The sequence below is a fragment of the Rutilus rutilus genome (genome assembly GCF_951802725.1).
Source record: "Rutilus rutilus genome assembly, chromosome: 2".
Lineage (NCBI taxonomy): Eukaryota > Metazoa > Chordata > Actinopteri > Cypriniformes > Leuciscidae > Rutilus > Rutilus rutilus.
In genome coordinates, this window is record NC_140210.1 from 5,681,785 (window position 1) to 5,702,963 (window position 21,179).

The window sequence follows — 21,179 nt, forward strand, 5'->3', positions numbered from 1 at the left end:
ATGCGTCTATGCGGATAAAACTATTGCAGCCACGTGTTTTCATTAACAGCGCGCGGTGCACGAGACATTACAGCACAACTCTCAAATTTACTCTGCTTTACCTTCAGCATGGCATCTGAACTAGGTAATCCTATGTCATTTTTACTTTCTGCACTCTTCTGCTTACAAATCAAATACTTTTCGTGGTGTTTTGTTTTGTTGGATGATGTAGCACGTAATGCTATTTTGATCCGTCACAGCCTTTTTTTCTTTTCTTTTTATATTAACTTCAATATCAGGTTTAGAAAAGAGTAATTAGTTCCCATTCTGACAAGATACCATGGTATTCTTCGAATTGTGTTTCTTTTTTGCATGAAATTTTGTGTCATGTGTCAGTACAATGTTTTTGCCGCCAGAAACCATGTTACTGCCACAGTAATTATTTACCATACTTATTTACTGCAGTGCTATGGTATTGCCATCATATTCCAATATTTTTTTTTTTTTTTTTTTTTTTTTTTTTTTGCTTTATTGAGAAATCTGGTTTTGTGCAAAAGTGATTTGTCAGGTGCAATTGAAGTACAATCCTGGTGCAGTTGATTTGTGTATTTTCTACTGCATACTCCGTTTATGATTGTCTGTCTAATTGATTTGACTAAATGGCCCTCTCTTTCAGCTTTGCTGAGTGTGTCGGATAAGACCGGACTGGTGGAGTTCGCCAAGCGACTGGTATCAGTGGGTCTGTCATTAGTGGCATCAGGAGGCACCGCCAAAACTCTCCGAGATGCTGGACTCACTGTCAGGTCAGACATCTTTTACCACATGCCTTAATTCAAACTTACTTCTAGTTGCTGTGAATACTAAATCTTACAGATATAGTAAATAATTATAATAAAGGGCTTGTTCATGTAAACACTTTTTTTTTTTTCATTTTTTTTTTTCATGCAGGGATGTATCCGAGCTCACTGGATTTCCTGAGATGCTTGGAGGAAGAGTCAAGACCCTTCATCCCGCTGTCCATGCTGGCATTTTGGCTAGACAAACTCACCCTGATAAGGCTGACATGGAAAAACTTGGGTTTAGTCTTGTCAGGTAATACTTTTTTTTTTAATAAGAATATGATTTTAATGCTAACTGTTTTATAGTAATAATAACATGGTACTTGTTCAGCAAGTTCTGCTTAATAGATTTTAAATTCAGGTCATGGTATTTCATGAATGATTGTCATGTGCCACCAGTACAAGATATAATCCGGTTAAGTGGTGCTAACGTGCTTTCCATTGGTTTTTTGTTAGAAGTAGAGACTCAGCATTGCTAATCTAATCACTGATAATTCAAACAGTGCTCCTGTGGTGTGACCAAAAGTCTTGATCTCACTTAGACAGGGTCATATGAGCAGCACTGTGTATGGGTAGGAATGATACAATCAAGGCAGGTCAAACTTGTAGTCTGGATGTTTTTGTATACTGTAGCCAGTAAATGATTTTTAATCATAGTACAGACAGTAGTACCAGAGAACGTCTAATATGAAGAGAATTGGCACTCTCTGGTTACTTCCGGTTTCTGGACTGGCTGCAGTAACACGTCTCTGTCCATGCGGGGGCGCTCGCATGCGAGTGCAGAATGAATGGGGTTTAACCCCCAGAATCCACTTTTCTCAGGATGTAATTTTTTGTCAAGTAATTTGAAAGTTGCATTCAAAAGGGAGGGCTAAGATAATACACTCAGCTGAACATTGCATTTTTAAGTTCACTTATCTGTTCTAAAAATCCGTTCAATAAATGTGATGATGTCACATGTTTTCATTCTGCCAGAGGTGCTGCTTTACGGCAATTTCTGAGTCACTTCGGCAGCCTATGACCATTTATACAGGAGCAAGAAAGAACATTACCTTTTTTTTGTCCTTGGGGAATGAAAAAAAGGACAATCCATTCCCACTGTTGGAACAATGTATTGCTGCACACCTACGAGGCATTTTCAGTCTTTATTTCTAATTTATGCTATGATCAATGAAATGTTATTGAGCGGGGTATTGACTTGATTATTTAAGGTTGTCATACCGTACCATGTATATAAACACATTGAACATTGAACACAAGAATAGAAAAAACACTCAAATTCCATTTATACCCATGTACTTTTTACAATACATATATAACGATATGAAAATAAAAGTGCCCGCAGGAAAATATAAATACAGTACACAAAAATTAACTTCGACAGAAAGTCCTCCTTAAGATAATGTTTCTGATTCTGCTTTAGCTTCAGGTGCCATCAAACGGGGTCTCTGGTCGTAGTCAGTCGCAAGTCCGTCACTGACCAATCAGCATTCATTAGCAGAATGCTAGCGTGTTCCGGCCAACAACGGCCCAACCTGTAAGAAATCGAAAGGACATAAGTACTCATTCATTCGACTTTTGGACTATAATCTATATTGAAATTGCTGAATCAACAATAAAATCTACGTTGATTCAACGACATAAAAGAGATACATTTAGCCGTCTAGCTCCATAGACTCCCATTCAGTCTGCGCTCGCCCGCGATCACCTCCAGTGGAATTCTAATGGAACTGCAACCAAGATCGATACAATGGGGCTAATAGGAAGTGCCAAGGCTCTCCATAGACGGGTTCTGGTAGTACCTAATGTTGATGTAAACTTGTGTTCTTCAAGAGTGGCTGTGTGCAACCTTTACCCGTTTGTGAAGACTGTCGCATCCCCCAGTGTGACTGTGGAAGACGCTGTTGAGCAGATCGACATTGGTCAGTACCGTGTTAATTGTTCACAGGGTTTTAATTTAGGGGTTAAAAATTTACCCTTTATTTTGTATTTCTCTTGACTTGAATTCAACAATGCTTTTGTATGTTTAAGAATGTTAAGAAATTTGATCATTTCCTACTTTTATATGTTTGGTAGAGTGACGATTATAAGAGTGTAATGGTAAATTATGAAATGATGTCTCAGAAAGCCTGTCCAGCACAATAAAAAAAAAATTAAAGGAAAAAATAAAGGATAAAAGTAAATAAAGCCTTTTTACATAACAATTAACCACATGTAACCACATATAAACTTTTATTTATATATATATATAATATAATATAATTCTTATTTTAAGCTCTTATTTCGATTTTTTTTATTATTATTATTTTTTATTTTTTTATTTTTATTTTTTTTGTTTAGGTTAAATTTATTATTTCAAATGTAGTAATTTTAGTACTTCAACTTTTTATTTCAGTTATTTGCCAAGGCCACATTTCAAATTTTCTAGTTTGTTTTTCATCTAATATTTATACTTTACTCTATATAAGATTTATTTCATTGAACGAAAACAATTTTAATAATTTTAGTTAACAATGCTGCTTTTATGGTAGCATTTATTGTATTTCATATTGTATTTATTATTTGTAACGTATTGGGAATTGTGGTTGATTTTCATGAAGATGTCATATAAAAAAAAAAAGGTTGGGGGGTGTTTGGGGTAAAATGTTACACGGACATCTTTATGTTGGCAGCCTGTGTCAGATTCACCATGTTGTCTCTAATTTCACCATTAATCTCAATCATATTTAGGTGGAGTTACTCTTCTTCGTGCGGCAGCTAAGAATCACGCCAGAGTCACTGTCGTCTGTGATCCTTCCGACTACAATGTCGTTGCCAAGGAAATGGAATCTTCCGACAACCAAGATACCACAATGGAAACACGCAAAACTCTTGCACTGAAGGTAACGGTGACGATCCTATCTGAGAGGAGATTTGATTAAGCTTTGACGACCCACTGAACTTTGTCCACATCCAAAACTCAGTGAATCCCACCTGACATGACCTGAACCCAGTGAAATCTGGTGGAAAGTTAAAAATGAATGGATGCAGAACATATCATTTTAATATAATACTGACCTTGATTATAGACAAATAGCCAGGCTTTAATTTTGTTCTCCTTTCATTCCAGTTCTAAATTAAATGTGTACAGATGCTATGTTACTGATACTGATTAGCTAATGCTCTGATTTGTATGGTAAATCATGTTTAGAAATGAATTTAGTTTTGTTGCTACCATTGAGCAATAGACTTGCTCATGATCCCTTTTACCTCAAATAAACAGTCAGCATGGTCTATTAATCATTATCTAACTTAATCAAATCTAATATTTTAGGTCAATGTTTCTCAACTCCTAGAGTCCCACCTACCAGAATGTTTTAGATGTCTCGCTAATTAAAACATCTGATTAAACTCATCGACTTCTTGGTGTGGTGAATAGGAAAACCTCTAAAACATTCTGGGAGGTGGATCTTGAGGACTGCAATTTTAGATGATAAAGGGTTTCAGAACTGGCAATTTTGGTCAAACATTTTAAATAGCTGATGCATTTGTCTATTGTATGTGTGTAATTGTACGTCTCCTCTGCTGCTGTTAAATTATCGTACAGTGTTCATTTGTATAATATTAGCCACCCTTTTCTCTAGACATCTCTCTGGATCTGTTCTTGATTAACCCAGCAATCTGATTAAGGGTTACTATTTTGATAGACAATTACTCAATTTCAGTTGTTGAAATGACTTTGTGTGTGAATTTGTATTTGTAATATCTCAGGCCTTCACACACACCGCTCAGTACGACGAGGCCATCTCTGATTACTTCAGACGTGAATATAGTCGAGGAATTTCCCAGCTGCCTTTGCGATACGGCATGAATCCCCATCAAGCTCCTGCTCAGCTCTACACTATACGCCCAGCACTTCCACTCTCTGGTATACATGATCACATATGCTTCTACCAGACAAATATTCAACCACGAAAGTTATGATATTAATGTTCCTCTCCATTTCTGACTGTGTCTCAGTGCTGAATGGATCTCCAGGCTTCATTAACCTGTGTGACGCTCTGAACGCCTGGCAGCTGGTGAGAGAGTTGAAGAGAGCTCTTGGTTTGCCAGCCGCCACTTCATTTAAACACGTCAGCCCTGCAGGTATGAACACAAACTTGTTTCCCAGATGGCAGGAAAGCTTTGGCCCTGTTTACACCTGGTATTAAAGGAACACGCCGACTTTTTGGGACTTAAGCTTAGTCACCGTATCCCCCAGAGTTAGATAAGTCCATACATACACTTTTCATCTCCGTGCATGCCATAACTCTGTCTGACGCACCCACCGCTAGCCTAGCTTAGCACAAAGACTGGAAGTAAACGGCTCCAGCTAGCATACTGTTCCCAATAAGTGACAAAATAACGCCAACATTTTCCTATTTACATGTTGTTATTTGTATAGTCACAGTGTGTACGAATAACAAGGTCACATGAGACACAGCCATCTTCTAACCGTATACAAGACGAAGCACTGCTACTTCTGCGGAGTGATTTACTCCAACTCTGAACGAACTCTGCTCCTCACCATGGGGCGCTTTCTCAGGCGCTGCGAGCAAATCACTCCGCCCAAGTAGCAGAGCTTCGCCTTCTGAGAATATAGTTCTCAGTATGTATACGGTTAGATGGCTGTGTCTCATGTGACCTTGTTATTTGTACATGCTGTGACTATACAAATCACAACATGTAAATAGAAAAATGTTGGCGTCATTTTCACTCATTGGGAGCAGTATGCTAGCTGGAGCTGTTTACCTTCAGTCTTTGTGCTAAGCTAGGCTAGCGGTGGGTGTGTCAGACAGTTACGGCACGCACAGAGATGAAAAGGGTATGTATGGACTTATCTAACTCTGGGGGATACGGTGAATAAGCTAAAGTCCCAAAAAGTCGGCGTGTTCCTTTAAGATGCGTTTTGGTCGATCGGATCACAAGTAGGTGAGGCAGACAGATTCCCATTTACATCTTCTGTCTCTTTTGTCCATTTTTAACCACTTCTGTCCTGATTTCTTCCAGGGGAGGGTCTATGGGCGGGTAAATGTATAGGCTTTTTCAGGTCTTTCGATCTATGGACAAAAGTAAGCTCACACAAACATATGAATGCAAAAGGAGATGACTTAGTTTCTGCTCTGACAGCCACAAGACCAACCGAACGCTGTGAGAGTGTGTTAGAAATCAGGAATGGTGAGAGTACATTGTGCTTGGTACATTTTTCATCTTCGAACCAAACTTGGGTCTTCAGCCGACAAAGTTTAAATCCTGTTTGACTAGTGCGCTTCCCATGATGTTGTTTACGCAGTATAGGCGGTCCTTTTAATGTCTGTTCGAACACATTTGACCGCATGAGGGTCTACGCCACAAAAGCAATCTGGTTGAATGCGTTTACTTCTGGAAGTGGACAAGGTCAGAACGTTTTAGACCCCTTTTAGACCTGTATTTAGCGTCGTCCACTTATGAACCGATCGACCAAAACGCATCTTAACGGCAGGTGTAAACAGGGCCTTTGTTGTAGAGTTTCAGAAAAGATCTCAAACAAATGTTCACATTCAGGAGCTGCAGTTGGCGTCCCATTGAGTGAAGACGAGGCCAAGGTGTGTATGGTGAATGACATGCTCAAGGATCTCACCCCTCTTTCCACCGCATACGCCAGAGCCAGAGGTGAAACATCTCTCCATGTCTCTCCACACTTCATTTTCAAACCAGGAGCATTAACCTTCTGTGTAGTTTGGCATGTTTAAGCCTAAAAAAAGTATGGATAAATCTGAAAAATGTCTTTTGTAGGTTCTGACAGGATGTCCTCCTTTGGAGATTTCATTGCTTTGTCTGACGTATGTGACGTCCCGACTGCCAAGATCATCTCCAGAGAGGTGTGTGTGAGAGAAACGAAGAATAACTTTGTCATTCATCACTAAGAGTTCATATTCTCTCAAAGCATTAGCCTCTTATTTAACAAATACTTGATGCATTTATTTATAAATTTTTATACTCACCTTTGACCATTTATTTTTAAGGTGTCAGATGGTATCGTTGCTCCTGGTTATGATGAGGAAGCACTGCGAATTCTATCCAAAAAGAAGAATGGAAACTATTGTGTCCTTCGGGTAAATCACGCTTATTGATTGATTAAAGAGACATAAGAATAGTCTTCAGACTATTATTGGACTATGTTATCCAAGTTTGCTCCACGGTTTCACATTGCATTGTCTTTTTGGTCAAAACAGCCCTTACAAAAAAGAAGGGGGGGTAGTGAATAGTGATTGTGTACCTTGGTACTTTAATATATGTAATAATACAGATAATCCTGAGTGAATAGTGAATTTAGTATGGAAGTAATGCTCTCCAAGGCTGCATTTATTTGATTTAAAAATACTGTAAAAGCAAAATATTATTACAATTTAAAATAAGTTTTTTATATTCATATATTTTAAAATGTAATTTATACAAGGATGGTGAAGCTGAATTTTCAGCATCATTACTTCAGTGTTGCATGATCCTTCAGAAATCATTTTAATATGCTGATTTGCTGCTCAAACATATTATCAGTGTTAAGAACAGGTGTGCTGATTGGTCGAAACCATGCATTGTTTTCAGGATTCAAAAGACTAGCATTTATAGATTAAGTACTTCAGGGTTACTGAAAAGAATGGCCCATGTGCTTCAACACAGCTCTGTCACTCTCTAAGCCTTCATAATGTATGTCTTGTTCAATTAGATGGATCCTGACTATGAACCGGATGAAGAGGAGGTGAGAGTGCTGTTTGGTTTGAACCTCAAACAAAAGAGGAATGGAGCCATCATTGATAAAAAGCTTTTCAGCAACATTGTGTCAAAGGGCAAGGTGAGAAACTCCATTAATGCTGTTATGTTTGTTTAGAAAGTTCTGGTTGCATTTTGGTTGCACGTTATTTTACAGTACATGTGTACTTATGTGTACTTGCCCCCCCAAAAAATAAACCCTAGGTAATACAAGGTAACTACATGGGTTAAGGTTAGGTTTTGAGGAATAACTACATCGTATGTACATGGGGGGGGGGGGGGGGGACAGAACTGTAAATTGTTCAGGTTTTTTTTCAGTATTTAATTGATTTGTTTAACACCTTTAGCTTAGGTAAGGGTTTTTAAAGGAACACTCCACCGTATTTTTGAAATAGGGCTTATTCACCTTCTTTCCTATATTTAGATAGGTGGGCAAATGCATTTTTGTCTCAGTGCATGCATTGTTTTAGTTTGACAGGGTCGGCGCTAGCTTAGCTTAGCATAATGAATGGAATCCTTTGTTGCCAGCTAGCATGTCCTGAGTAAAAGTGATATAAAAAAAAGAAAACTCACCTAATTACTTCTTGTGGCCTGCGTATTCACAACAGGGACAAATAGCTATGCAGATCAACACTAGGTGATTTCCTATGCAGATATTGACTTGGGATTATATTAGGGGGAAGCACAGCCGAAGCACTGCTACTTAGGCGCAGAGATATCACGCCCCGGGTAGCAGTGCTTCGCTTGTGCTTCCCCCTAATATAGTCCTTAATATATAAGTCAATATCTGCATACGAAATCGCCTAGTGTTAATCTGCATCGCTATTTGTACCTGTTGTGAATACGCAGGCCACAAGAAGTAATCAGGCGAGGTTTTTTTTTTTTTTTATCACTTTTACTCAGGACATGCTAGCTGGCAACAAAGGATTCCATTCATTATGCTAAGCTAAGCTAGCGCCGACCCTGTCAAACTAAAACAATGCATGCACTGAGACAAAAATGCATTTGCCCACCTATCTAAATGTAGGAAAGAAGGTGAATAAGCCCTATTAAAAAAAACGGTGGAGTGTTCCTTTAATGTTACGTTTTGGTGGTGTGAAACAATATTCTGTAGTAAATGTTGGTCATGGTTTTATCAATTATGATTTGATTGGACTGTGGAAGGAAGATGAGTTATGATATTAGCATATTATTTTCAACACAGAAAATGTGATTTTGATCTCATTGCAGCTCGCTGAGGGTGCTCTTCGAGACCTCATTGTAGCCAGTATCGCAGTGAAGTACACTCAGTCCAACTCTGTGTGTTATGCAAAGGATGGTCAGGTAACCAAGAAAAAAAAATGCAAATGCCATTTTAAACCATGTAAATGTATGAAGATTAATTGTAAACATTATTATGGTTTGTGTTTGTTAGGTGATTGGCATTGGCGCTGGGCAGCAGTCTCGTATCCACTGCACTCGGCTGGCCGGAGACAAGGCTGATAACTGGTGGCTCAGGCACCATCCCAGAGTGCTCAATATGAAATTCCGCAGCGGCGTTAAGCGTGCAGAGATGGCTAATGCCGTCGATCAGTACGTCAGTGGAACAATTGGAGAGGTATTGTATCCAAAAATTGGTCATTTGTGACCCTGGACCACACAACCAGTCACATGGGTCAATTTTTTCTGAAATTGAGATTTATACATAATCTGAAAACTGAGTAAATAAGCTTTCCATTGATGTATGGCTTGTTAGGATATGACAATATTTGGCCGATATACAACTATTTGAACATCTGGAATCTGAGGGTGCAAAAAAATCTAAACATTGAGAAAATCGCCTTTAAAGTTGTCCATTTATGTTCGTGATTGTGCTGCATTCACTCACAAAAAGAAATGTTTTATATCTTTACGGTAGGAAATTTACAAAATATCTTCATGGCACATGATCTTTACTTAATATCCTAATGATTTTTGCCATAAAAGAAAAATCGATAATTTTGACCCACACAATGTATTGTTTGCTATTGCCACAAATATACCCGTGCTTTTGTGATCCAGGGTCACATTTGTGCTATGCATATATTAGCCAGCCTAATTAATCAGATGATATTTGGCCGTTTTGAGATTATCTACATCCGCCACCAACCATGCTTAATTGACCAAATCTTTCAGAGAATGCAAATTTTCTTTTTCAAATCATTGTTACTGTGTTCATTTGTTCTCAGTTTTTTTTATGATAATTTGGGATTGTGAAATTGTTATATATTTGGATGAATTTGACGAAAACTGCTAAGAAATGTCTGGTTCATTTCACCCCAAAATCCAAAAGACATATCTAATATAAAGATAATGATGCTTGAAATTATAGAATTTGGTAGGAAAATGTGCTTAATTGTGCAAATGTCACTTTTTTTTTTATTTCATATAATGTTTTGAGTGAAATGACATTGCATTTTGATGATTACATTATTACACCTGGTCCCTCAACCTATAAAGGGCATCAGAAACAAAAACTGGAAATACGAATCTTTAAAGTTGCGGTCAGTAATAGAAATAATTGTATTGCCCAGTTTCACAGACTAGGCTTAAGCTAGTCCCTGACTAAAATGCATGTTTGAGCCGTTTTAACTAAAAGCTACTTGCATTGACATATCTTAAAATATGTTAGTGCTATTGTTTTGTCTGATGATGATGAATTTTTTTTTTTCTTTTTTTTTCTTTTTTTTCTAAGGCATGTTTATAAAATCTACTTAAATGTCATAGTTTTTAACTAAGACTTACTCCTGGCTTAATCTAAGCCCTAACTGTAAAACCAGGCCTGTGTGTCAGTATTTCTGCAGATTGCTGTGAGAGGAGGTTTTCTGATGACATTTAATTTTTTGTGTGTACGTCAGGGTCCAGATCTGGAGGCTTGGAAGGCTCTATTTGAGGAGATTCCTGAGCCTCTGTCAGAGGTAGAGAAGAGGAACTGGATCAGTTCTCTGCAGGCTGTGGCCCTCAGCTCTGATGCTTTCTTTCCCTTCCGGGACAATGTTGACCGTGCCAAACGGGTAAACACCCTCTCCTAGTTACCAAGCTTAAATCATTGTTTCCTTATTCATGCACCTCATTTATCCATGCACACTTGTGTACTTGTCACCAAAGTGATTTGTTGCTATATTATACATTCTAAATGTCTATAAGATGGCAAATGAAAGGCATATAAAAGTGACAATTTTCTATCTGTGTATGGTTTTAGAGTGGTGTGGAGTATATTGCCGCCCCCTCTGGCTCTACTGCTGATGAGGTGGTCATAAATGCCTGCAATGAGCTGGGCATCACCCTGGTGCACACCAACATCCGTCTCTTCCATCACTGAAAAACCCTATACAACATCCAGTTGAATACAAATATCCAACTATTTTCACTGTTACAAAGGTTTAGGGTTTCGTTCTTTTTAGATGTCAATCTTTTACTGTAATTCCTGGTTTCTACCAATATATCATAACTTAGTCTGTCCACTCAATAGTTTAGGAATTTGAATTTTGTTGGTTTTTTTGCTGCTAAATAGTTAGGAACATCCTTCATGCATTGCTTTAATACTGATACATTAATAAGATGATCCACTCCAGTTCATTTTATTATAATAATGGTTTCTTTGCATAATTTCTGCCATGATGTCCTTATTTTTTCTGCTACATTTGCAATATGAAATTGCCTCCATACTCTTTCTGATGCATTCCATTGTGCTGCCTTTAATGTCTCATGAGTGTTACAAAATAAAAAGAACAAATCGAGTATAATAGTTTCTCAAAGATTCCATCAAGGGTTTATTTGCATTTATTGACATGTTTTGTTTTTTGTGAGGTTTACTTTAGAATCTCGTTCCAAAATAATTTGGTTTGAGTGAAATTTTATAAATACAATTTATGAGTTTTGCAATATCAAAAACGTGTATTTAACAGTAGTGGATACTGTTGACAGTATAACATTGACAGTCAAATGCAACAAATAACATTCTATACAAGCAGACACTTCTGAATGAAGGGATATTCAAAAAATTTTTTGCAAATTAACATACAGTATCAATCTAAAAACAGTGCTGACTCTAAATAATGAGCCATGTGGGGAAAAAATTATTGTCGAATTTAGACTTGGAATTTGCTACCCCAGTGCTCTAACATTCTTATAAAACAGTGCTTTTCTCCCCTACTACCGTATGTCTCACATTTGCCTATTTCAATTAATAAAGGTTAAAAATACTAGGAAGGTCGTTTTTTGTAAATTTGCCCTATCAATTCATAAAGGCTAAAATCCTTTAAAAATAATGTTTTAGTCTTTTATCAATTTAATTGAACTAGAAATCTGTATAAAAAAAACTCTTCACGTAAAAACAGGGAAAGTGTTCTTTCCCGTTGCAATTTTGGTATAAAGTAGACTATTAAGCAGAATTTGTATTAATTATTAACCACACTAGCAAACACAAGTAAAGCCAATCAAATTCCTCAACATAACAGCAGCCAAAGGCTGTGAATGATGCATCACAACAGACATTATGTAAAGCAGCAGCTGAACAGATGTGGTAACAAACAGGGAGGCTTTAAGGCAGTATGTGTTTAGTATGTTCTCTTATGTCCTATGTGAAATATTGCGTAATGGGGGCAGGAGGTAAGGGGTCATGGGCAGTTCTGTCAGAAAAGTTTCACTCTCGGGTTTTGGGATTGGCTACAGCATCTGCAAGAAGCTCAGGTCGGAGACATTCGATGGGGCATTGAATGTTCTGGAAGAACAAAGGGAAATATATTATACAATGAAAACCAGAACTATTTATATGCATAAATTCAAATGTGTACTATGAACCTTGGCAATGCATTGCAGTGTTCACTACACATTTACCAAAAATATAACGGGTACATTCCCTGCTTGAAAAACTAAAGATATTTTGTGTGGCCATTTGAAATGTTTGAATGAATGAAGGCAGATACCCACCACTCGTTGGCCGGTGTTTAAGCGGACAGGTTTCAGCAGCTGGGAGGTTATCTCAGCACCAGGCTTTCTGCAATTCTCACAGCGCCACCCCTAAGAGCAACATGTACACAATGCATTTCACCAGACTCAAGCATATAAATGTGAACCACCCTCTTTGAAGTCTTATTTCTCTTTGAAGGACCTTTTCTACTTGTTTTTAAATGTACTTTCTATAAGTTGTCCATGCATATGGATGTGAATTAAATAGTTCATACCTGCTGTCCTCCATAGCATGTGCAAGTGCAGATTGCCCCCAAGTATTCCTTCTGCCACTGGTTTCCGACCTGGTACATCTTTCCGTCATCGTAACATATGGACTCATCTATAACGAAATGTAAGAAATTTTTATTGCACTGCTTGGAACTGAAGAAGCTTGACTATACAGAAGAAGAAGGACTTACGTGGTTCACACTTGAATTCTCCTTTACCATTGCCAAGGCAACTGCAGCTCATCAAGTGACCGTTCTCTGCCCGTCGCTCCCACTTTTCACCAATGCGGTAGTTGTTTCCACTGTCGTGACACCATTCTGTGTAAAAACAGGCATTCAGAGTGCATATGCTCTTGATAGACAGGATTGCCTTAAGGATAAAATCCACCATTTGACCTTCAGGTGTGAAGTTACTCACTGGAAGAGTCGCATCTGAAATGTCCACTTCCCAGGCCAAGACATCTGCACCAGAGTTTGAAGCCAGTTTCGGACATACGCTCCCATTCCTCTCCAACATCATGGTAAGTGGCCGTGAAGGTGTCGTAACATGAGTCCTTGCTGGATGAAACATCTCCTGTTACTGCTGATTTTATAGGGAGCAAAATAAAGAAACATGTAAGGCATAAGCATCATAAGCATGTGCATTTTTAAACTTTCATCAATGTTCATAGATCCTTTCTCGACCTGTGTTTCCAGCGGTGACAATTTCCTCCAAAATCTTGTGTTTGAGGGCTCCTTTCAAGGCCTCCACTATGACATTATAAGAGGCACCAGAGGTGAGACCAATCAGGGTGGCACTTGTGGACGTTCCTGGGACACGCATCTGCAAAACAAGAAAAGGTCAACCTTAAGAGCAAAGGTAAGGTGATAAAGAAATTCGGTAACTTATCCTGTACATCCTTTCTTTACCTGGAACTTCTTCTCATCTTGATGGGTAATGGGGTGACAAGACACCAGATAACCAGAACTCTGCTGGTAGGGTTGCCATGAGATGGTGGTCTGGGTCTGGGCCTCTTGCGGTCTTCCTGTCTCGTCCTCTGAAAAACCAAAAGGATGGCCATCGCCTGGCTTCTCACTAACTTGAATAATCTGAGGTACACGAACCCCATCGGGTCCCACCTTAGGGATGTATACTAGGGTCTCCCCAACTTGAGGCACATAAGGCTGGGGTCGGGGTTGGTTAGGTTGAGAGACTGGTTGACGATGTTGAGGCTGGTTGCCTCTTTTGGGTTGATTGGGCTGATTATCGAATTCTGTGTACTCCAAGTGCTGCCCGTGTGCATCAGGTGATTCATGCCCAGTGGGACCCACTACATAAACTCTGTTGTCAGGTTCAGGCACATCCAGCTTGTCAGGGCCGCCATGGTGAGGCAGGCTAGGCAGATCAGAAGTCAGCTCTGGGCGGGAAAAAGGTGTTAAAAGCAAAGCAGCAGGTAAAGAGGCAGCCAGAGTTGCATCTACAGTCCAGTAAGGCATTGAAAGTCGAGTCAAGTAATGACAGTACTTGCTGACATAACTTTAAAGGGGGGGGTGGGTCCAAGTATTTTCTCAAACCAATGTTTTGCAATTAAACAGTGAGGAGGAAGTGCATGATATGATTATACCAACCAGTTGAGAGTCTAAATATCAAAACAAAGATACTTTGCATCACATTTGGATTGGATATATGGTGTAAGGCTAAGAAAATTCAGTCAAAAGAATACACTTCTCCTCAGAGTGAAAATATTGGCGAAAGTGAGATAAAATATTCAGTATGGACCAGCCCTTTAAACACTGATCAAGGTTTTTGATCATAGTAGTCCACTGAGAGAACATTTTGCTTGAATCAACAAGGTAGTGATAAGCTAGCAAGTGTGTCAATTAAGCAACATTAAATGCAATTTTTCCTTCATTTTGCATTTCAGTTCTAAATGGCATTTCACCATTAAAAAGCTAAGCACTGCAACTAAGAAAAACTATGGCTTGGCAAAGTATATTTCACTAGTAAAAGGCAAGCGAGCTAGTTGGCTAGTTAAACAAAATGTCAGCAACAAAATTCAGCAACAAAGCATAATGGAGTACACCTCATGTATCAATATGTGGATTAACAATTTACATTTATTCATTAAGCAGATGTTTTTATCCTTACAAATGAGGAAAATCAATGTTTTTATATGAGCAAACACTTACGAGTTGTGGCTGTGCCAACCAGTGGTGCACTTCTCTGGGTATTCATTAGGGCAATGATCTTAATGATGTATTCGGTGCCTGGTTTCAGACCTGTATTTAAAATATCACAATATGGTCACATTTTGACATTTGTTTTCTAACATCTATGTATACCACTTGTGGGTGTAACGTGATGCAGTCTGGGTCTTACCAGTGATGGTGGCATAGTTCTGACCAGCGGTAGGACGTGGTTTAAGCTCACGAGGCGGACCACCTGATTCTTCATAAGTGATGTAATATCCTGTAATTTGTGTTGGAGGGGCTTGCCAAGTAAACGAGATGGAATTGGGGGTCAGAGAGGTGAACTGAAGGTTGGTAGGAGACTGAACAGGTGACTGAACAGCTGGCCGAGCTGTGATGATATAAAGGTCATTATGGGAAATGTCAATCAATTTATTTTGAGACCTTATGCATTAGCATTAATACAGTGTATTACTCTTCCCACATGGGCAAATTTGCTTAGTTGTACCTGTGGTTACAGTCGTTGTGAATGGAGGGCTTCGATTATTTCCGTTCAGTGTGTACATGTTGACCACATACGTGACACTTGGCTGCAAACCTGAAGTATGGATTAAAATTATTTCATTAAACAGCAATTCTCCAAAACATGGTAAAAGAAGTTCTGAAACCATTCTTCATTTATTCTAAACCAATCAGGATGCAACATTAAAAAATTGACCATGTTAACGCTATAGATTTTGAACAATACCATAATGGTAATATCATGGTATTCTTTGAAGTAATTTACCAAAGAAGTTCATAATTCCAGGTTTAGTTTACTCGTTGAGCTGACAGTGGTTAACCATCAATGTTGAAACTGATGGCCTATAAGGTGTTACTTGGATTATGTACATTAGCTTACCAGTGACAATGTAGGTTAGTGTGTCAGCAGGAATAGTTTGTCTGAAGGTGGGGTATCCTCCATTTTTGGGTGTGGCTTCAATATAGAAACCTGTCATTGGCTCATTGACGATGCGCCATGTAAGAGTGAATGAGGTGTCTTTCACATCAGTGATGCGGACTCGGCGAGGAGGGGTTATATCTGTGGAGCCAAAGAGATTATAGCTTCCATTTAATACATGATACTAATACTAAAAATCACTCATATTATGGAAAACCCACTTACTGTCTGAAGTGGTGCATTCTCCAGTGAGAGGAGGACTACTGTCTGAATCCCTCAGTGCATAGACATATACATCATAAGCGGTGGCCACCTGGAAGTAAACAGCAGATATTTAAGACTAAGATGGATTAGTCATCATGATTGGTTAAACATAGCAAATGCTTTGACTCATTTTCTTATGACTTCTTTGGAACAAAAACATTGAAATGCAACAACCAAATGTGTCAAACATCCTATATTTATTACCTGTTTATTGGAATAATTGATTCTTTTTTATTTGAACATTGTCCCTGGCAATAAATCACTCTGCTGCTTTTACTTGTGACTTTACTTGTTACTTGTGTGTTACCAAAAGATTAATGTATTTGTAAAGTGTGAGAAGGTAGACATATTACCATAAGCCCGGGCACTAAGACTTGTGTAGAGTCAGGTGAAACATTCATTTCTTTGGGTGTGGGATACTGGTTTTTGGGGGAGACCACCACACGGTAGCCAGAAAGTCTGACACTGGGTGCCTGCCATGCCACAATAAAGGAAGATGGACTGATGTCGAGGAACTGGATATTGGTCGGAGCAGGAACAGCTGAGAAAGGTGAAAGGACAAAAATCAGGAAAGATCCCCCATAACACTCAACCCCATTAACTTACTAGCTTACAAATCTAAGCTGAATTACAATATGCAATACCAGTGGGCTGAGTCTCCTCATGGGTAGTGTGCTGAATACCCTCAAGGGTACTGCCTGGGTAACGTCCTTTCATGGGAATGACTTTAACATTGTACTTGGTTCCTGGGCGCAGACCCTGGAGAACCACACTGTTATCACGACCACTTAGGGCTGGTTGGTACTCTCGTTCTCCCTCCTCTGGACTAGAGTACAGAACCCTGTAGGAGGTCACTCCTGGAACCCGTGTAACATCCCATGTCACAAGCATGGAGGTGGAGTCCACATCAGAGAAGGTCAGGTCTCTTGGATGCTGCGAAGTGGCTAGAGATTTGGAAGGGAAGCGTTAAGGGAGTATGCATAGGGTGGTTTAGCATAGTTGCTAGAGCTCAGCACTATTAACTGAAAGTATGCTGGTTTAAATCCCACAAGAAACAAGCCATGACCCATTGACCCCTTGAACAAGACACTTATCTTCAGGTTGTTCCAGTAGACAAGTTAGACCTGAACTATGATTTCAAATGTTACAAAGTTCAATAAGTTAAAAGATATAAAAAAACACTAACGTGTTGTAGTTTTCTGGACCACTGGGGTGCTCTCTCCTTCCCGGCTGAGAGCAATCACATTAATTGTATACTCCAATGTGGGTACCAAGCCACTGATGGTCATTTCAGTACGCTCTAAAAAGGCAGAAACAGAATAGTTATTATACCAATTTCAAGTACTGAACTAATTCTTCTAAGTCAGCTTCAAGGCCATGAGAAGGAATAAAAATTGATAAAAGGTTAAAGAGCGAGAGATGTCTCACCAGGGCCGACCAGCTCTGAGAATGTAGGACCTTGCCCACCCTTGGGCGTCCCTGTTACTCTATACCCTGTGATGGGACCTGTAGCTGGGCTCCAGCGGACAGTCAAGGTATTGTCTTGAATATCAGTAACATCTAAATCTGTTGGGGATGGAACACCTGAGAATGGAGAAAAGTAAAGACAATACAGTCACAAGAAAGTTGTGGTAAGCTAATGGTCAGAAACCGTAATAGATACAAATGACTTGTGCATGAGCACTTACTTCCACCTGCACCTGCAGTCCTGTGTGTGATGATGACTGGTGTGCTGGAGGCTGGGCTGTCACCTCTGCCTGTCACGGCATACAGCGTGATGGTGTAATCTGTGTCCGGCTTCAGGCCCTGGATGGTAGCAGTGGACTGTGTTCCTGGAACAGTGAACTCTCTGGGTGCATCTCTTTCCCCTGGGAGTCAATGAGAAGGAATCAACTGCATTTACAAGTTCAAGTAAACTTGCAGCAACAGAACACAACACCACAAACACACTTTAAACCATTTGTCACACCTGTTTCTCCATGTGTGATCTTATAGTAGCGTACAGTGACTGCAGGGGCATCCCAGGAGATGGTGATGCTACTGGGAGTGGAGGACGTCACAGCCAGGTCAGTGGGAGCGTCAGAGACTACAGGAAGAAACAAGAGTCACATCAATCTACCTCACAAAGATTAACCAAAAAAATTATTAATTTCTAACTTCTCACCAGTTGATTGCGTTCCAGTAAGTGGTAGACTCTCTGTATTGCCGCTGACAGCATAAATATAGACATTGTACTCTGTCTCGGGGGCCAGGTTCCCCAGTGTGAAGTAATTTCTTGTCGGGGAAAGTCTCTCATCTTTAGGGCGCCCATCCCTTGTTGGCTGATAGCGCAGGCGGTAACCCGTAATGACGGCACGTGGGGCTATCCAGTGCACGGTAAATGAGTTGGTGGAGACTTCAGAGAAGTCCAGATTTGTCGGGGAGTCCAGTTCTGTGTGAATGAGGAGAAAGAAATTAAGTGGAAGAACTGACGGACTTGAAGTGGTAAGAAACCTAATCACTGAATACCATTTCTTATTTCCAAATACTTACTTGTTTTCTGAATACCAGTTACAGGTTCACTCTCTTTGTCACCATAGACGCACACTACTTTCACCAGATACTCTGTATTTGGCAGCAAGTCTGAATCGAGAAAAAAATCAGAATCAGCAGGTGAAACGTGTTTGGACTGTGAGATGCACATGGAATCTTGTGATTTGTTTCCTAAAGGGTGATATAAAGAAAGCATTAGTAAACTCTTACTCTGAAGGATGAATCTATTGGTGCCACCTCCTACGTTGACTTCCTGGGTGTCATCGTTGTTTGTGGGATGGTAGCGGATGACAAAACGACTAATTTCGGATGGCTGAACAGAAGGTGCGGTCCATGACACATGCATGGAGTCTGAGCCCACCTCAGGAAAGTACAGGTTTGTGGGGGCTAGGACAGCTAATCAAGAGGACATTGAGAGAGAATAAAGTCATAAACTAAGTAAAAAGTTTGTCAGCATAGATTGAAATGTGTATGCTAAAAAAACATTTAAATTAATATTATATTTGCTAAAAAACCTTTTCTTATTAACATGAAACAGGAATACAATGAAGACAAACAAAAAGATTCCCCACCTAGTGAATGCAAATGCAAAGATATACCTAGAAATTCATCAGTATATTCTGATGTAAGCATATTATTGATTCAAAAAGGTACATTGAGTTTGGGAAATAGCAAATTGCTAACAATCTTGGTTAGCAAGGAAATAATGAAGTGGTCTGTGCGAATTATGTTTGGTGGAAGAGGGTCTCGGCCTCTCTTTTACGTCCATATTCTCCATTTCTTTCCTACTTCTTTTACTCCCACCCTCCGAAATGTAATAAACCTATGTGGGATAATTCACCAGTTTGGGTTTGCTGTTTGATCACTGAGGGCACGCTCTCCGCTTCATCTGTAATGGTGGACACACTGATTTCATAATTGATGCCTGGCTCCAGTCCATGAATAGTGTAATAGTTGACGGAGGAGTTCACCATGTCCTCTAAAATAGGAAAACTCTGGCCGGCTGTAACAACTGTTATATGGTATCCAGTAACCGCTGGGTAATTTAGTGGGGTCCATCTAATTCCGATTGTGGTATCCGTGAAATCAACAAAACTGAGATCACCCACCTTGGGCACATCTTTAATCGGTTTAGAAAGTTGCATTCATTGGGAAGGGAGAGAGAAGACAAGACACACAGAAGCAATGACATTGAATAATTAAGACAAGTAGCAAATTATTGTTCTCATGCCATCAATGCTAACAAATGCTGATATCTAATTAATAATCAGAAGACATGCACACAATAATCATAAAATAAACAGATTTGAATTAGTCATACTAAAAAAAAAAAAACCTTTTCTAGCAACTATCAAATGCAATAGATATTTTCTAACATTTATAGCCATAAGTGAAACAGCCATGCTTGTTGAGAATTACACAATTATTTTCATGATGCACAAACAGATTAAATGCCAAGGATTTTCTTAGTAATTAATGGCTCTATATTAAAAGCAACAGTCTTTGTGAATCTGTACAGGGTATGTGTGATGCATCTAATAGAATCGGCAGCATTTAACAAGAGCAGCAGGATTATCTGGTGCAGTGGACATAGTTCAGGGTCACCCAGACTGAACTTTTGGGTGAATACTGGCAGCAGGTTGGAGCCCTGTGAGGAGTAAGCCATTAGTTATCACCATTGTGGCTTTGAGCACTAAAAATGGACCAATGGTGGTTTGGCTTCCACATAACATATATAACATGCCGTCTGGTGAGATGTGCTTGTTGTTCCTATTCAGTGCCTGTTATTGCTTGCATTAAAAGCAGCAAATGGCAAGCATATACGCCAAACTGCTGTCCATGTGAATACCTCTTTACACCTCTTTTTGGCTGGGTGTCTTGAGAGGGTGAATTTATAAATCTACAGGTCTGTAGATATGATAATCAGGTGATTCTCTGGATCAGTCATGGTGGTTTTGATCCAACAAAGCATGGCTTGAACTTACCTTTAATTATCTTATTACTATACTGTTCACAATAAATGAGGTCTTACCTTGTGTAATGGTGGTTGAGACAGGCTCACTCTCTAGGTGGTTTTTAACAGTGTAGACACTGACATTGTATTCAACTCCAGGACTCAGGTTATCAAGAGTACATGAGGTTTCTTCCGCTTGAACAATCTCCTCTAGAGTAGTTCCACGCTGCCCATTGGTTGGTGTGCATGTCACCCTATAGCCAGTTATATCTGAGAGGACAAAGGGGATATTTCAAGTATAACAAATAGAAATGGACACTTACGAAATAGCATTGTGAAGGTGAAATACCATCTGATTACCATATTCATAGGGTTAGGTTAATTATGTATATAGGTTCTCTAAAGAACACCAATGTGTTGTTCAATAAACTATGGTTTATATATATAGATATAGTTGGTAATACATTGAATAACGGGATAAAAATAAATGCTTAAAGACAGTGTGTAGAGTTTAACGTGCAAAAAACAGAAAAAGT

The 21,179-nt window shown here is 39.2% G+C and overlaps 2 protein-coding genes across 5 annotated transcripts in view; one reads left to right on the forward strand and one right to left on the reverse strand.

The window, feature by feature from the left end:
• On the forward strand, positions 1 to 11,350 carry atic (5-aminoimidazole-4-carboxamide ribonucleotide formyltransferase/IMP cyclohydrolase). Its single transcript, XM_084403121.1, has 15 exons — positions 1 to 124; positions 656 to 782; positions 928 to 1,071; positions 2,652 to 2,740; positions 3,549 to 3,700; positions 4,569 to 4,725; positions 4,818 to 4,943; positions 6,381 to 6,488; positions 6,612 to 6,697; positions 6,842 to 6,931; positions 7,543 to 7,668; positions 8,817 to 8,909; positions 9,001 to 9,183; positions 10,463 to 10,618; positions 10,807 to 11,350. Exons 1-15 carry the CDS (start codon positions 109 to 111, stop codon positions 10,924 to 10,926), a joined length of 1,773 nt encoding a protein of 590 aa, XP_084259247.1. The 5' UTR covers positions 1 to 108; the 3' UTR covers positions 10,927 to 11,350.
• fn1b (fibronectin 1b) overlaps positions 11,351 to 21,179 on the reverse strand; it is a 22,600-nt gene continuing 12,771 nt past the window's right edge. Inside the window, exons 24-45 of one of the 4 annotated variants that reach the window (XM_084403118.1) lie at positions 20,722 to 20,913; positions 18,900 to 19,085; positions 18,690 to 18,779; positions 18,322 to 18,588; positions 18,127 to 18,243; positions 17,846 to 18,025; positions 17,586 to 17,741; positions 17,344 to 17,457; positions 16,802 to 17,101; positions 16,511 to 16,698; positions 16,119 to 16,206; positions 15,855 to 16,034; positions 15,462 to 15,551; positions 15,144 to 15,344; positions 14,954 to 15,043; positions 13,694 to 13,821; positions 13,469 to 13,607; positions 13,203 to 13,364; positions 12,977 to 13,102; positions 12,791 to 12,897; positions 12,537 to 12,626; positions 11,351 to 12,327 (exon numbers count right to left, since the gene is read on the reverse strand). In XM_084403118.1, the coding sequence (XP_084259244.1) occupies positions 12,250 to 12,327; positions 12,537 to 12,626; positions 12,791 to 12,897; positions 12,977 to 13,102; positions 13,203 to 13,364; positions 13,469 to 13,607; positions 13,694 to 13,821; positions 14,954 to 15,043; positions 15,144 to 15,344; positions 15,462 to 15,551; positions 15,855 to 16,034; positions 16,119 to 16,206; positions 16,511 to 16,698; positions 16,802 to 17,101; positions 17,344 to 17,457; positions 17,586 to 17,741; positions 17,846 to 18,025; positions 18,127 to 18,243; positions 18,322 to 18,588; positions 18,690 to 18,779; positions 18,900 to 19,085; positions 20,722 to 20,913 (3,269 nt within the window). In that variant the 3' untranslated portion in view covers positions 11,351 to 12,249. Of the gene's footprint in view, positions 12,328 to 12,536; positions 12,627 to 12,790; positions 12,898 to 12,976; positions 13,103 to 13,202; positions 13,368 to 13,468; positions 13,608 to 13,693; positions 14,182 to 14,953; positions 15,044 to 15,143; positions 15,345 to 15,461; positions 15,552 to 15,854; positions 16,035 to 16,118; positions 16,207 to 16,510; positions 16,699 to 16,801; positions 17,102 to 17,343; positions 17,458 to 17,585; positions 17,742 to 17,845; positions 18,026 to 18,126; positions 18,244 to 18,321; positions 18,589 to 18,689; positions 18,780 to 18,899; positions 19,086 to 20,721; positions 20,914 to 21,179 lie in introns of all 4 variants that reach the window. The other 3 variants (XM_084403117.1, XM_084403116.1, XM_084403115.1) reach the window with 3 other exon arrangements.

Bases quoted from the DNA above. Each gene is read 5' to 3' on its own strand.
- atic (XM_084403121.1), top strand. The intron at 6,698-6,841 runs GTGTGTGTGAGA...TTTATTTTTAAG, and splicing joins CCAAGATCATCTCCAGAGAG to GTGTCAGATGGTATCGTTGC. The intron at 8,910-9,000 runs GTAACCAAGAAA...TGTGTTTGTTAG, and splicing joins GTTATGCAAAGGATGGTCAG to GTGATTGGCATTGGCGCTGG.